Source organism: Megascapheus bottae, chromosome 9 (genome assembly GCF_031878675.1).
Source record: "Megascapheus bottae isolate mThoBot1 chromosome 9, mThoBot2.hap1, whole genome shotgun sequence".
Taxonomy (NCBI): domain Eukaryota; kingdom Metazoa; phylum Chordata; class Mammalia; order Rodentia; family Geomyidae; genus Megascapheus; species Megascapheus bottae.
Genome location: NC_143517.1, coordinates 19,072,221 through 19,087,894, shown reverse-complemented (window position 1 = coordinate 19,087,894; position 15,674 = coordinate 19,072,221). Strand labels below are relative to the sequence as shown.

Genomic DNA, 15,674 nt, shown 5'->3' with positions numbered 1-15,674 from the left:
TATTGATCTACTTTGAATCAGCCTAAAAGTACACAGATTATAGCATGAATATGTTTCCATTATCTCTGAATTTGATTTCTGTACAGAATGCAAATGAAAATATGCTTTTGAAGGCAGCTACTGTTTATGTTCCTCTGGAGAACAGGATAAAACCATTTTTTGGTGTGGTCTCTTTTCCTCAGTACTGGGGGGTGGGGGGGGGGCTGAACTCACAGTCCAAGTACTGGCCCTGACCTTCTTTTGGTCAAGGCTAGCACTCTACCACTTTGAGCCACAGCGCCACTCCCAGCTTTTTCTGTTTATGTGATACTGAGGAATTGAATCCAAGGCTTCATGCTGCTAGACAAGCACTCTACTGCTAGGCCACAGTCCCAGCCCCTTCCCTCAGTTTTCTGCCTCTAAAACAAAGAAGAGGAAGGTCAGTGATCAGCTTTTTCATATATGCTTTGGATGCCTTCAGGTTAATGATCCTGCTCTGAGGGGAGGCAGCCTTTTCCCAAACCAGCTGCCTGGAATGGATATGATCAAGCAGGAAGGAGATGCATCACGGGTAAGCAACTGCAGCTGAGCATATGAAATGTGAAGTGAAAATAAGGGGCTTGGGGGGTTGGGGTTTTTTTGGGCAAAGCTGAGGACTGAACTCAGGGCCTTACACTTGCCAGGCAAGTACTCTTCCTCTGAGCTAAATCCCCAACCCCTCAAAATAGGCCAAAATTGGTGCAGATGTGTTATCAACTAGTAGAACAGAGGTAAATGTAAAATTACTTCTAATTTCCTTTAGCGTGTGTCTGGTATAAATATTTTAATTGAGGTTATGGTATGACCTAAGTTTTGCATTGAAATGATAGTATATCAAAAAATAAATAAAATGGGAAGAATTAGTCACTTAGGACAAATTTTTATTTATTACATTTTCTGAATGATGATAAATGTTTAGAAAGATTAAGAATTAACTTTTATTTACTTCCTCTTCATTGTTTTTTTTTCTTTCAGTAACTGATCAGATTGTACCCCTTTCCTCCCTGATGTTACCCCTTTGCCACCAGTTCCTTTCTTCTCTCCAAATAGTCTCTTGAGTGTGGTGTATGTGCGTGTGTGTGAAATGCATATACATATTTAGATCTAGATTCCAAATATGAGAGAAGCCATTCATCTGCCTGAGTTTGGCCTGTTCACTTACCTCAGTTTTCAGTTCTATCCATTTTTCCATAAATGACAATTATCTCACTATTCTTTGACTAAAACCCCATTATGTATAGGCACAACATTTTATCTTTTGATAAGGATGTAGTTAATTCTATAACTTGGGTTTTGTCAGTAGTATTGCAGTAAACACAGGTTACATGTATCTATCATATATTTAGATTTTTTTCCCCAATATATACCAGTGAGTGGTATTTCTGTTTTTAGTTTTTGAGGAAATCTCATGCTGATTTCCACAGTTGATTGCACCAGCACTGGTGTATAAGGGTTTGTTTTTGTCATATCCTTGCCAACATTTGTTGTTGTGTAGGAGTTTTTTTATGGCCATTTTGCCTGGGATGAGATGGAATCTTAGTATAGTTTGTTTTGTTTTGGTTTTTGTTGTGGGTCATGGGGCTTGAACTCGGCCTGGGTCCTTCCCTGAGCTCTCCAGCTCAAGGCTACTGCCCTATCCTGGAGCCACAGTGCCACTGCCCATTTTCTAGTGATTAATTGGAGATAAGAGTCTCTCATTCTTAGTGCCGGGGCTGGCTTTGAACCACAGATCCTTAGGTCTGTCACCTGAGTATCTAGGATTACAGGTGTGAGCTACTGTGCCCAGCTCAGTATAGTTTTGATTTGTGTTTCCCTAATGGCTAAGATATGGAATATTTGTCTTTTTGTGGTACTATTTCTTTTGAAGTAGTCTGAACTGTCCAGTTCATTTGCCTGTTTATTGGTTGGATTTTTTTGTTGGATTTTTCATTTAATAAGTGAAGTTTGTCAATTCTTGCTCATTTCTGGAGCTGTTGGAATCTTGTTTAGAAAGTCATTACCTATGCTTCTGTCTTGAAGTGTTTCTCCCTATTTTTTCCTACTGGTTTTCTAGTAGTTTCAAAGTTTCAAGTCTTACATTAAGGTCTTTGATCCATTTTTAATTGATTTTGTGCAGTGTGAAAGATAGTGTTCTAAGTCCAGTCTTCTACATGTGTTTATGGAATTTTTCCAGCAGCTATCTTTTCTTTCAGTGTATTTTCAGCACCTTTATTGGGAATTGGGTAGTATTAGCTGCCAAATTTATTCCTCTGTCCTTTGCTCTATTTCACTAGTCTATATGTCTCTTTTTGTTCCAAGATTGTGCTGTTCTTATTACTATGGCTTTGCATTATAATTTAAGATATTGTAATACCTTCAGCACAGTCCTTTTTTTTTCCATTTGTTTTTTGGTTGGTCATGGGGCTTGAACTCTGGGCCTGAATGCTGTCCCTCAGCTCTTCAGCTAGTGTTCTAGCCCTTGAGCCACAATGCCACTTCCTGGTTTCTGGTGGTTAATTGGGACTTTTGTGCCCACCTGGCTGGCTTTGAATGCTATCCTCAGATCTCAGCCTCCTGAGTATCTAGGCTAACAGGTGTGAGCCACCAGTGCACAGTACTTTTTGGTAAGAATTTCTTTAACTATTTAGAGTTACTTGTGTTTCCATATAAATTTTAGGAACACTTTTTCTACATCTGTAAGGAATTCCATTGGAGGTTTTTTTGTTGTCATGGGGATTTTTTTGTTTGTTTCTTTTCCCAGTCCTGGGGCTTGAACTCAGGACCTGAGCACTTTCCTTGGGCTTTTTTTTTTTTTTTCTCAAGGCTAGTGGTCTGCCATTTGAGACATAGTACTACAGCTTTTTCTGTGTATGTGGTTTTGAGGAATTGATCCCAGGTCTTCATGCATGCTAGGCAAACACTCTACCACTAGGCCAAACTCCTGGCCCCTCTAGTGGAGTTTTGATGGACAATTGCAGTGAATCTGTAGGTTACTTCCCATAATGTAGACATTTTCACACTATGAATTCATCCATGAATGTTAAAGGTTCTAACTCCTTGGTTAGGTGCTTTTGTAAAAGCTATTATGAACGGTACTGTTTTCCTGATTTTTTTCTCTGTTCATCATTTTATCTAAAAAAGCTACTGATTCATGTATGTTCGTTAATTTCCATATTCTGCTACTTTGCCAAAGATGTTTAATTAAATCTGAGTTTTCTAGTGGAGACTTTAGTCTTTTAAGTATAGGACCATCTCTGCAGATAGGGATAACTTGACTTTCCTTCTCTGTCATTCTTGCCTTACTATTCTGACTGAGAATCAAGCACTTTATTAAGGAAGAATAGAGTCAGGTGAGTTTCTTGTGGGCAGCAAATGATTAAATTTTGATTGTTGTTATTGATGATTGTTTTGGTGGCAATATTGGGGCTTAAACTCAGTGCCTGGGTACTTCCCTTGAGCTAATCTCTAGGCAGGAGCTACACCACTTAAGCCATTCTTCTACTTCTGGTTTTTTGCCGGTTAACTGGCAAGAGTCTCTTGGATTTATCTGTCCAAGATGGGTCCTCGGATCTTAGTTTCTTGAATATGTAGGACATAAAACAACTGGCCTCTTGTTTTGTTTTGTTTTGGGGAGGTTATCATTCATCCGTTCATCTTTTAATTGGAGACTTAAGACTTTTAAGCCAGACACTAGTGACCCAGGCCTACAATCCTGACTACCCAGGCTGAGATTTGAGGATTGTGATTTGAAGCCAGCCTCGGTAGACAGCACAACCCTAAAACTCCTATCTCCAGTTAAGCAGCAAGTTGGAACTGTGATGTAAGTGGGAAAGCACCAATCTTCAGCAAAAAATCCAAATGAGATCCTGAGTTCAAGCCTCATTGGCAGCTCCAAGACAGAGACAGAGAGAAACTTCACATTCAGGATTATTACTGAGATGCTTAATTTCTAACTTTGTCTTAGAAGTTTGCTGATTTACTGATTTAATACTATTTAGTTTGTTCCTATTTCTCATTTATTTATTCTGCTAAGAACTCTCCTGCTTATGTATACCTTTCTTCCCTTTTGTACACCCTTTTCTTTTAGATACCTTCCACAATGCTGGCTTAGTAGTCATTTTACTTTTGATTATGCTTATCATGGACGATTTTTAGTTCTCCTTCAACTTTTCTGAGTATAGTAATCTTGGTTGGCATGTTGTTTGGTTGCTGTTGTTGTTAGGATTTCTTTTCCGAGCTTGAATTATATCAGTTCTACGTTTGTGACTCTTGTTCAATTTGTATTTGAACATAACCAGCAACCAGCTTTGAGCACTTTTATTTTCTTGTAATGACTCGTGGCATTGTTCTTTTCTGATCACGCCTGTTTGGAATTATGTGTCATATGCTTGAATGTCCATTTTCTCCCTACATTCACGTTTCAACAATTTTATTATCTTTGGATTTGGTTACTGAGAAGTCATTATGTTGCCTTGATTTTTTTTTTCAGTTTTTTTGTGTATTTTGGAGTTCTGGTTTGTGCATCTGTTTAGGGTGGATATCTTCTAGTTTTATTGGAGATTTTCATAGTGAGCAACCTCCTCTGAAGGATGCAGTCAGTCTAGCTTTTTATTGGTTAGATAGGCCTCACAAACTTTTTGCCCAGGCCTTGAACCATGATCCTCTGAGCTAAGATTATAGGTTAAATGGTTTTCTGTTGTTGTTGTTCTTGTTGTTGTTCTTGTTCTCCTTCTACTCAGATCCTTTTTTACCGATGGATTTGTGTAAGCTTGGGGATAGATTAGGAAATGGCAGCCCTCCTGGGCTGTATGTTGCCAAAAATCAAGGGTATTTAGCAACTGTGTTCATCAGCAGTGTTTGTGGGAGAAATGAAATTGGACAAGGATGTGCTTGGAACAACAGCATAACAGACTCGCTGTGCCAGTCGTGTAAACTCAGGTGAGGCCTTGCTGACTGGCATTATTTAGAATAATCAGGTCATTGGATATTTTTGTGATGAAATATGTGATGGTTTCATCAGAAACTCAGATATTAGGACTAACTAGAGGCAGGCCTCAAGTGGTAGAGCTCCAGCCTAGCAAGGGTGAGACTCTGAGTTCAAATCCTACCTAACCAAAAAAATGTTTGTATTTTATAACTTCCTTTGTGTGTTCTCCTACAGAAATACTGCTGACCATGAAGGTAGCTGGTTGCTTCTTTCTTCAGCTGACCAGGCTCACTTGCTCAAAACACTTAGCAGTCCAGAAAGCTGCGTCTCTTTGTTTTGACCCACCTGGCCTGTGGCCAGTTCTCCCAGAGCTTGATCAGCGGACAGCTGGGCATCAGCCCCAGTGCGGAGCATGCGCTGGCTGCCGCCACTGGAGGAGCCACCTCCTCTCCTGACAGCCCCATGCCGCGTCCAGACCGTCGCTCAGTCTGTTCACTGCATTCACCTTAGTGCAACTTAGATCTCTCCTGCAAAGTAAATGTTGACAGGCAAACTTCATCCCATGTCAGATTGAATGTATTTAATGTGTGTATTGAAGGAGAACCATGCTCTCATTCTGTTCCTGTTCAGTTTCAGACACTGGTTTCTTGCTTTGTTTTCCCTGCTAATCAGATTAGTCTAGTTCAGAATATGACGGTCTCATCTGGGAAAAGAGAAAAGAATTCTTGAAAATAACATGAAAGGTGTCTGATGCTAAAGCTTGCATTGGGGAAGGAAGCAGGGCAGACACATGGACAGCACTGTAGGTACAGATATAAGAGAGTACCGAGAGTCCTAGTTGCAACTTTACAGAAAGTCTAAAGACCACATTGCAGTCTCCATTTGCTGAACAGATGGAAAGGAGCCTGCAAGAGGCTGTTAATATTCACAAGTATCTGTTCCATTGTTCTCATTGTTAAAAGCAAACTAGTTTACCTAAATCATGAATAGAGATTCTAAATTGAGTTTCCTTTATAATGATGTGACAGCATTTCCCTTTCCCTCATTCTCACCCTGCCCCTCTGCCAGCCCTAGCCCCTTGCTTCTTCAACACCATATAAGCTACAGAAGCCAGGTAAGCCCTTCACTCCCATAAATGTCTTGCCAGCTACTCATCAGTTACTAATTATTGAATTTCAGAGAAAAAAAAAAAAACATACTGGCAAAGAGAGCAGTGAAGTTAAGCCTTTGTTCCAATCAAACTAAGACACCTGCTTTGGAAGCGTGACCATTCTGTTCCCGGCAACACTGGCCTCCAAAATGGGGGAAATCCCTTGTGTATTGAAATCGACTGCAGACATGACCGCAGATCTCACCTCTGCTATGTGATTTTTATTTTGTTTTTTAGAAGTACTAAGCCGAAGTTTTGTAAGGTACACAAAATCCAATTTATATGTAAACAAGCAATAATTTAAGTTCTGAACTTAAGTGTTTTAATTGTATAATTTTTGTGAGGTATACATATTGTGGAATTGACTCAAAAATGAGGTACTTCAGTATTAAATTAGATATCTTCATAGCTATGTCTCCTAAAGGTGTTTTGTAAAGGATATCAATGCCTTGATTAGACCTAATTTGTAGGTTTAAGACTTTTTATTTTCTAAACCTTGTGATTCTGCTCATAAATCATTTATCTAATCTATATGATATGCAGCCGCTGTAGGAACAAATTCTTGATTTTTATATGTTTATATTCTTTCTTAATGAACCTTAGGAAGACTCCATGTGACTAAGCAGGCCACTTTTATGGTTGTTGGGGGTTTTTTTGTTGTTGTTTTTTGCCCACTCCTTGGGGGATAGTCTTTTATTAACTGAGCTCAGTTTCAGACAACACGATATCAAGAAACTGGTGACCTTTTTTGAGCTATTATCTCCGCAACCCTAGTACACATACTTTCTTACCTAAATTTCACAATGATATCTTTTTGATGTCTAAAAAGCAAAGCATTTTATAATATTGCATTAGCCAGGCTTTTTAGGAACAGACAAGTTTTTTTCCCCCCCTTGAAATTTGATGATTTGTGGCAGGGTAAAAAAAATAATGTATAAACTACCCCCTTTATTTATACTTCTATCTCTTTCTATCTGCAAAGTATGGGAATATGGAAAGAGATACAGCCCAAAGAGAAATGGTAAGTACACAGTCTGAAAGTGTTGCTCCATACTAAAGAAAGCTTCTAGAAATTTGCATTTCGATACCTTTCCACCATGAGAGGGGCCTCAGTACAGGGAGGTGGCCAAGGAATGGCACTTCTGGTTCACATGACCCCTCCAAGGCTCTACTCTTCTCCACCAAACTGTTGGGTTGCCCAGCTGAGATGGCAAGACAAGCAGGTATGGGCCCGAACTCCAGTCCTCATCCAAGCCAAGAGGCCCCTGTGGTACACAACATAAAGTGACCACTTTATAAGTTAATTGTTAGAAATAGATGTGAATTTGGGTGTCTTTTAACTTCACTCAGCACAAAAGTGAAAATGGAATTTAAACCACATATGTTGGGTTTTGAGTTTTAAGCCCCTTTTCACTATAATTCACCCCCAAAATATCCACATATCCTTCACTGTTTATCCATCGGTCCTGTGTTGTAACATCCATCCCATATCAGATAAACCTGCAAACCAAACCTGTTGTACTGGCAGTGTAGAATAATTCATGACCATGTGTCTTGAAAGGGAAAGAGAATATAAGTTATTTTGTGGTTCAGATCAAGTAATGGATTTTTTGTTTTACATCTAATTAGGAAAAGAAAATTAGTGAAGTAATCCTCTGATCATATTGATCACTGTAGAAGCAAAAGCCAAATCAGTTCCCTTGGTTATCAGTATTTCTCATGCTGTACACAAGAAATTTGTTAGACTGAGTACTTGGTTTTTGTTTAATAGAAGAAATAATCAGTGTTTTACTTAATATTACTAAATGTGAAAAACATAATGTGAAAGTATACATACATTAACTAGGTTGTAAAATCCATTTAAGTGTTCATGTAATGTGGTAAGGTTAAAAAGTGAAGTGGGCTGTTTTACTACAATGAATTCGGTTGACTGGAAGACCAAAAGACCCCTCCCCAACGTGTATCTCTTATGGCCTGTAATAATTGAAAGCAATGTTTTTGCAGTTTATATAATGCAATTTTTAATCTGTGTTTAAAAATGGAGTTCATATGGGCTTAACACATGAACTGGGTGGCACAGATCCACTTGCAGAACCCAAAGATACACAATCAATTTTGAAATGCAACTTAAGCCATTAATTGTTGGTGTGAATTTAAAATTTTCTAGTGTTTATATGGTAGTATGCTGCCTAAGAGCAAAGCATTCTCTGCACAAAAGAAAATTACTGTAGTGGCTTCGATTTTAATTAGAATTTTCTCCCTGGTGTTTCTTTATAGACTAAAACAAAATCTTTTAAGTTTCTTACTACAGGTAAAAGCTATGTGCAAGAACCTCAAAATGCTAAAATCTAGCATAATGCCTTAGATCTGTTTTTCAGTCTTGTATATTCCTACATAGCTGTCCGATGTATTATATTTGTATAGTGAATTGTGTACAATTTTTGAATACGTGCATCATCACTTACCCTTTATGTTCCTGAGTAGTGATGATGGTACATTTCTGCAAACCTTTAACTGTCTTTTTTTTCTTTGTCATTTGTGGGTTTTATTTGTACAGTTCCTCATGAAGTTGCATCTGAGATGTGTGTATATGAAAAGATTATACAAGGGTAAAATTAAGCAATATATTAACTATGGTTCTTCAGGAGAAAGCGTACAGTGTTCAGGTTGTGATTTATTTTCAAAATGGAGTTAACGCTGAACATGACTTCGTTCACTGCATTGATGTTTGTATTTCTAGTGTGAGCAGTTTATGCAAAGGTAGATATATTCAGAGAAATTTTAAATACATTTATGCAAGTTAATATTGCTTTGCTGATGCTTTTTGCTTATTTGATGTTAAATAATGCTATTGTAAATAAAGATTTCTGTTGTTATTGCATCATTTAATAAATTTTAATGCCTTCGGGTTTTACATGGCTTTAGAGATTTTAATATAGTTATATTGTATCTTCTTTGGTAATTGCATTTGAATAAAAAAATACCTTTCTTGTCCTTTAGGAGGTTTTTACCCCAGTGGGGGCAGTTCATGTTCACAGCACTTTAGCATTGCGTTTTCTCAGGAACCCATTTTACAGATTGTGGATTTAAAACCAAGAAGAACGCCTAGATGGGTCGATTTTGTCCCTAAGTGAATTAATTACGAATGATGCTCCTCCTGTTTTCACCATTCTCTTCTACTTTTTACTTCCCCAAATCTATGAAAATAACGTGAACTTTGACTAGCTTTTTTGTGCATGAAAGGTTAGTAGATTGATCTGGTAATAACTGGTCAACAGTGCAAGTATAATTCCTAAAACTCAGGTCATAAACTCTGAAATACTCGCAAAGACAATCTGAAATTGTATGTGTATCTTCTCTTTTTCCTCTGAAGTCTTTGAGCTTTTACAGATGATAGCCTGAAGAGGACCAGGTCCTGACAAGTTTTGCAGTGGCCAGCAGCAAGGAGAAGTAGCAATTGGACATATTTCTGCAGTTATGTTTTTCAAAAACACAAAACAAGATGAAAGATTAGAAAAAAGCTACCAATGCCACTAACTGTGTTAACAGATTAAAAGAAAGGAAAAGAGTATCAAGTAAAGCTAGAAGTGAAGTATGGCTTACTGCCTCTCTACCAAGTGTGAGACCTTGAGTTCAAAGTCCACAGCGAAATGCTAAGAAATTAAATACTAACCCTAGGAATGGAAGAGAAAAATACACAAACCTGAAAGAACCAGTTGCCTAACTCTTGGAATGATGAAAATGTCCATTCAGATGGCTAGAATATTCAAATATCAATAATGTCTACCACACTAATAGACAATGCTTTTAATTTATGTAGCTGATCCATAAAATTGTAAATACTTATGGAGTGCCATGTGAGGTGTCTACATGTATAACTGTATGTATTTATGGAGTACCATGTAATGCGCCAATACATTATACATTGTGTAATTTTTTTCTTTTTTCTTTTTTTCTTTTGTGTGGACTTTAAATCAGGGTAAACATACATCTTCAAATATCATTGTTTATAGAAAAAAAAGACATTCAAAATCAGTTCTTCTAACTTTCTCGGTTTGTTTTGTTTTGTTTTGTTTGTGCCAGTCTACCACTTGAGCTACAACTCCACTTTCAGCCTTTTAATGGTTAATTGGAGATAACAGTCTCATGGACTTTCCTGACCAACTGGCTTCAAACTGTGATCCTTAGATCTCAGCCTCTGCAGTAGCTAAGATTATAAACATGAGCCACCAGCTCTTGGCTCATCTATCGTTTTGAAATATATACTTTACTATCATTTCCTATACTATCATTTCATTCCCTGAACTTGAAATCACGCACCAGAATTTACTTCTCTATCAGCACCCAGTGATATCTTCCCATCCCTTTCCCCTAATTAGTGTATAAATCTTATTTCCTAAATAGCTTCTTCACAGTGACCAACCAGATACTATAGTGCTTATCAAATAGAATTACACCTTTAAGGAAAAAACAATGGAGCCATGCCATGAACCCAGGAATACCCAGGCCTCAAAGTCATCACAATTCCATCAGCATCCAAAAGATAGAACAACTGGATGGCGGGTCATGTGGTTTAATAGTAGAGTGCATGAAGCCCTAGGTTTGATTCCTCATTGCCACATAAATAAAGCCAAAAGTGATGCTGTGGCTCAAGTGGTAGAGTGCTAGCCTAGAGCAAAAGAAGCTCCAGGATAGTACCCAGGCCCTGAGTTCAAGTCCCAGGACACCCCCTCCTACCCCCCCCCAAAAAAATGCTACTGGAAAAACACATAAGGGAAAACTTAAGAAAGGGATGAAGAGATTGTAACAAAACAATGTATTAGGTAATAGGATACATCAGAACAGAGCTCAAAAGAGACTGCTGCATAAATGTAAGCATATTATAGAATTAAGATTCCATTTCTAATCCGTATTAATCATTCTAGAAGGAGCTGAAGTGGTTAGTATTTGGTTAGGAGAAAGCAAAAGCTATGTATCCTTCCATGGTCGCATGCCAGATAGATCAGCCAAGCTAAACATAATACAGTAGAAATGAGGATATGTTTACAATGTTGGAGATGTAAAGACTTTTTTTGTTGTTTGAGACAGGACCTCACTTTGTAGTCTAGGTTGTCTTCAAATCTGCAGTCCTGCTTCACAGGTTCCTGAGTGCTGGGATTACAGGCATGAATCATCATGCCCAATAAAGTGAAAGCATTCTTTACCCATAGGCGAGGCTGGGAGTTTGGCCTAGTGGTAAAGTGCTTGCCTAGCATGCACGAAAACCCAGGTTCAATTCCTCGGTACCACATACATAGAGGGGAGGGGAAGCCAGAAATGGTGCAGTGGCTCAAGTGGTAGAGCTCTAGCCTTGAGAAAGCCCAAGGACAGTGCTTGGCCCTGAGTTAAAGGCCCAGGACTGGCAAAAAAAAAAAAAAAAATACCCACAGGCTTGAGAGAATGGCTCAAAGGGTAGATAACCTGCCTGATTCAAGCATGAATTTAAGCCCTATTGCCAAAAATGTGAACATAAAACAGTAACATTATTACAATACTTAAAAAATAGTCTACACATGGCTGGGAGCGTGGCCTAGTGGAAGAGTGCTTGCCTAGCATGAACGAAGCCCTGGGTTTGAGTTTCTAGTATCACATACACAAAAAATAGGAAGTCGTGCTGTGGCTGAGGCCTGCCATTGAGCAGAAAGTATCCAAAGATAGTTCCCGGGCCCTGAGTTCAAACCCCAAGACTGGGATCTGAGGATCACCAAAGTCAGCAGGAGCAGAAAAGCCGATATGACACTGCCAATTAATCACCAGAAGACTGGAAGTGGCACTTGGCTCAAAATGGTAGAGTGCTAACTTTGAGAAAAAAAAAACTCAGGGACAGTACTCAGACCCTGAGTTCAAGCCCCATGACCAAAAAAAAAAAATTGTTTAGCATCACAAGTTGCCAGATACAAACAAAAAGTGAGACATTTTTTATCTATCTGTAATCCTAGCTACACAAGGAGGCTAAGATCTAAAGGTCACAGTTCGAAACCAGCCTGGACACGAAAGTTCATGAGACTGGTCTCTAATTAACCACCAAAACTTGAAGTATAGCAGGGGCTCAAGTAGTAGAACACTAACCTTGAGCAAAAAAGCTTAGAGACCGTGCCAGTTCTGAATTCTAGCCCTAGGACAGGCATCAAGAAAACGTTTAATCATTGTCACAAAGATAACCATGGGTGGGGTAAGAATAGGAATGCTTTGGCACCCAGCGTAGGTGTTGAAGCAAACTTTGTAAGATCTGTCTGGCGTGCACTCTCTCCTAGGTATAATCCCCCGTATGTGTATTTAAATTTTTTTGTTGTTGCTTTGGTTTCCTTGATACTTGGCTTTGGCTCTTCCTAGTTTATATAGTTTGTTTTTCCTAACTTCTTGAATTTGAAGCATTCCATTTCCAACCTTATTCTAATTTATTAACTTCAAGGCTATAAATTTTCTGTTTGCTGCTTTCAACAGTATCCCACAATTCTATTCTATCTGCGTATCCCATGAATTATAATTTCCCCTTCTTACTGGTGGGGGTGGAAGTCAGTGGTAGAGCTTACCTGATATTCATAAATGCTAGATTCAATTCCCAGCACTTCCAACACACACACACTACAGCTTGTGGTTCTTAGTTCTGTCAAATTTGGCTTCTAGTAGGAGCTAACGTATCTTCAAAATGACTCATTATATCCCTTAATCTTAGATAATCCTTGTTTTCTTTGTCTCATGCATATAAGCTAGGTTAATTCTGCATATTATATCATTAACTTTCAACATAGTAAACAGCACGAAAGTGATCCTTTATTTTTTTTTATTTATTTTTTTTTTTTGCCAGTCCTGGGCTTTGAGCTCAGGGCCTGAGTACTGTCCTTGGACTTTCTCAAGGCTAGAGCTCTGCCACTTGAGCCTCAGCACCACTTCTGGCTTTTTTTCTATGTATGTGGTACCGAGGAATCGAACCCGGGTCTTCATGCATGCTAGGCAAGCACTTTAACCACTAGGCCAAACTCCCGGCCCAGTGATCCTTTATTTTCATCTGGTTTTCTCTCCATCTTGAGAAGTCTCCATTTTAATTATATTACTTTGCTCTTGTATTTTGAAAAATTACTAAGCACATGGACAAACATACATGATAGTTGCGTGTGTTCATAAGTTGACCAATCACTCTGAATTTTTGTTGACTGATTACAGTCTCATAGCCTTTTCTGCCTGGGCTGGCTTGAAGCCTCAAGCCTCAGATCTCAGCCTTCTGGGTAGCTAGAATTACAGTTACTGGGGCCCAAGTACAAAGGCCTCTTTAGAAAGCCATAAACACACAAGGACAAGGGCCATCCAGGCAGGAAGACCAGCAAAACCTGAAACTGCAAGGCAGGTGGAAAGGATGGTAGCTGGTTTTGCAGGCCTGAGGAAACTGAGTACCATGACAGTGATGAGGCAGACATGCACAGCTCTGCAGGCCACACACCACAGGCCCATGGGGGGGGTGCTTCTGCTCCATCAAACAAGTTCCCTTGCCTAAGCAGAGGAAATGAAGGCCTCTTCTCCACAAAGGTTTAACAGGGGCAGAGGTGGAAATAGGGGTCCCTCTTCACCCCGTCAACTCTCCAGCCTGAGTGCCTCCACAAGATAAGAGCATCCCAGGGAACTCAGCCAATAGGTAGCATCTGTGGCTCCCAATGGCAATGCCCAGATCACCTTATAGTGAAGGCCACTACACACAGTCCCCATGCAGCACAAAGGGCAAACTTGCCTCTCAACTTACCACAGCACTGGTGCGGCCATTTGGGCTCTGGAGAGAGCATTCTCCATTCACCGGACACTGTTCAAGCTCTTCCACACAGTGGAAGGTGATTCCAGTAACCACCAGGTGGCGCAAGAGGATACTCAGCTGCAGCAGAGGAAAGGCTTGGGCAACAGGCCCAGGCCACTGTGGAGAGGGTCCTGCAATCTGATTTTCAAAACCAGTGGAAGAAGCAGTCAGGAGCTGGAATAGATGTGGGGTGAATTCTGCTGAGAGAATCAGATCACATGTCATCTGCAGCAGAGAATAGTCCATTATCTGTGGGAGTCAATCAGCTTCCAGAAGCCCCAAAGATACAAAATCTACAGATACTTGGTCCCTTCTATAAATGATGAAGTGTTCATGTGAAGACTTCCTGTAGACTTTAAACCATCTCGGGATTACATACAATAGTTGATACAATGTAAATACCTTGTAAACAGTTCCTACATTGGTTTTTGTTTTTCTTGGTCGGCACTGTACCATTTAAGCCACAGATCCTCTTCCAGCTTTTGGAGATAAGAATCCAATCGAATTTCCTGACAGAGCTGGCTTTGAACCATCATCTTCATAAGTAGCTGCCCCCAAAAATTATGACCCCATAAGTCCGATGGTGAGCACAAGGCTTCTGGCCAATGTCATCCCTTCCTTTGTTCTCCTCCATCCCCCCATCCCTACCCTCAAAGTACATAGTTCAGTTCTCATGTAATAATTGCATTTGTTTACCCTTTCTCCTGCAGTTCCCATGTCCCCCGATAACCACCCCCAACAGGTTTCCACTTCTTGGTATTTTGATTTAAAAAAAATTCATTATTTGTTCAAAGGAATTGTACCTTTGGTCTGGTCCCTTAAGTATACTACCCTTTATTTGTGTGTAAACCTATATACATTACACAAGTTCATATTTCACTTTTCTTTTTTGTGAGGGGTAGTCCTACACTGGGACTTGAACTCAATACATGACACTTTCACTCATTAGTTAGTACTCTACCAACTGATCCATACCTTCAACTCACATGTTTGCATTGTAGATCTAATGTTCACCTATGAAAGAACATGCACTTGACTTCAAATATCTTTTTTTGTTGTTAGATGTGGGACTTGAACTCCTGAACTCGGGGTCTTGCGCTTGTTAGTCAGCTGATCTGCTGCTAAGCATGCCACCAGCCCTCTTTTGTTTTTCTGACACTGAGACTTGAAGTCAGTGCCTCAACCTCTGACTTGGTTTCTTCACTCACTATTGGTAGTCTACCACTTTAGCTGTATCTTCAATTTTTTCTTTGTCAGTCGTGGAGCTTGAACTCTGGACCTGGGCGTTGTCCCTGAGCTCTTCAGCTCAAGGCTAGTGCTCTACCACTTTGAGCCACAGTACCACTTCTGGTTTTCTGGTGGTTAATTGAGGATAAGAGTCTCACAGACCTTCCTGCTGGCTTGGCTTTCAACCATGAGCCTTAGATCTCAACCTCCTGAAAGCTAGAATTATAGGCATGAGCCACCAGCACCTGGCTTCAGTTATTTTCAATATATAACTGATTGAATCTATAGATACAGTGGGCTAATTCTTCACAGTTGCTGACAGCTTAGTGGTCCCTGGTAAAAACAGAAGACTTGACCAGAAAACAGTGACTTACCACACATCTGTAACTAATTGCTGTGAACTGGATTCTGTTGGAAACATCATGTTATAAAGTGGTAATCATAAAATGCAAATGATACATGATACTATATGCATGTGTGTGTGTGTGCACACGTGCGTGTGCATGCACAGTTCGCCCAGATGTCTGAGGCCCCTGCCACAGATGAAGCAG

The 15,674-nt window shown here is 39.6% G+C and overlaps 1 protein-coding gene across 7 annotated transcripts in view; it reads left to right on the top strand.

Annotated features, from left to right (window-relative positions):
- Ncoa2 (nuclear receptor coactivator 2) overlaps positions 1–9,028 on the top strand; it is a 255,666-nt gene extending 246,638 nt beyond the window's left edge. For all 7 annotated transcript variants that reach the window (XM_090338929.1, XM_090338932.1, XM_090338930.1 and 4 more), the window contains 2 exons: positions 461–550; positions 5,159–9,028. In XM_090338929.1, the coding sequence (XP_090195055.1) occupies positions 461–550; positions 5,159–5,170 (102 nt within the window). In that variant the 3' untranslated portion in view covers positions 5,171–9,028. The remainder of the gene's footprint in view (positions 1–460; positions 551–5,158) is intronic.
- The last annotated feature ends 6,646 nt before the right edge of the window (positions 9,029–15,674 follow it).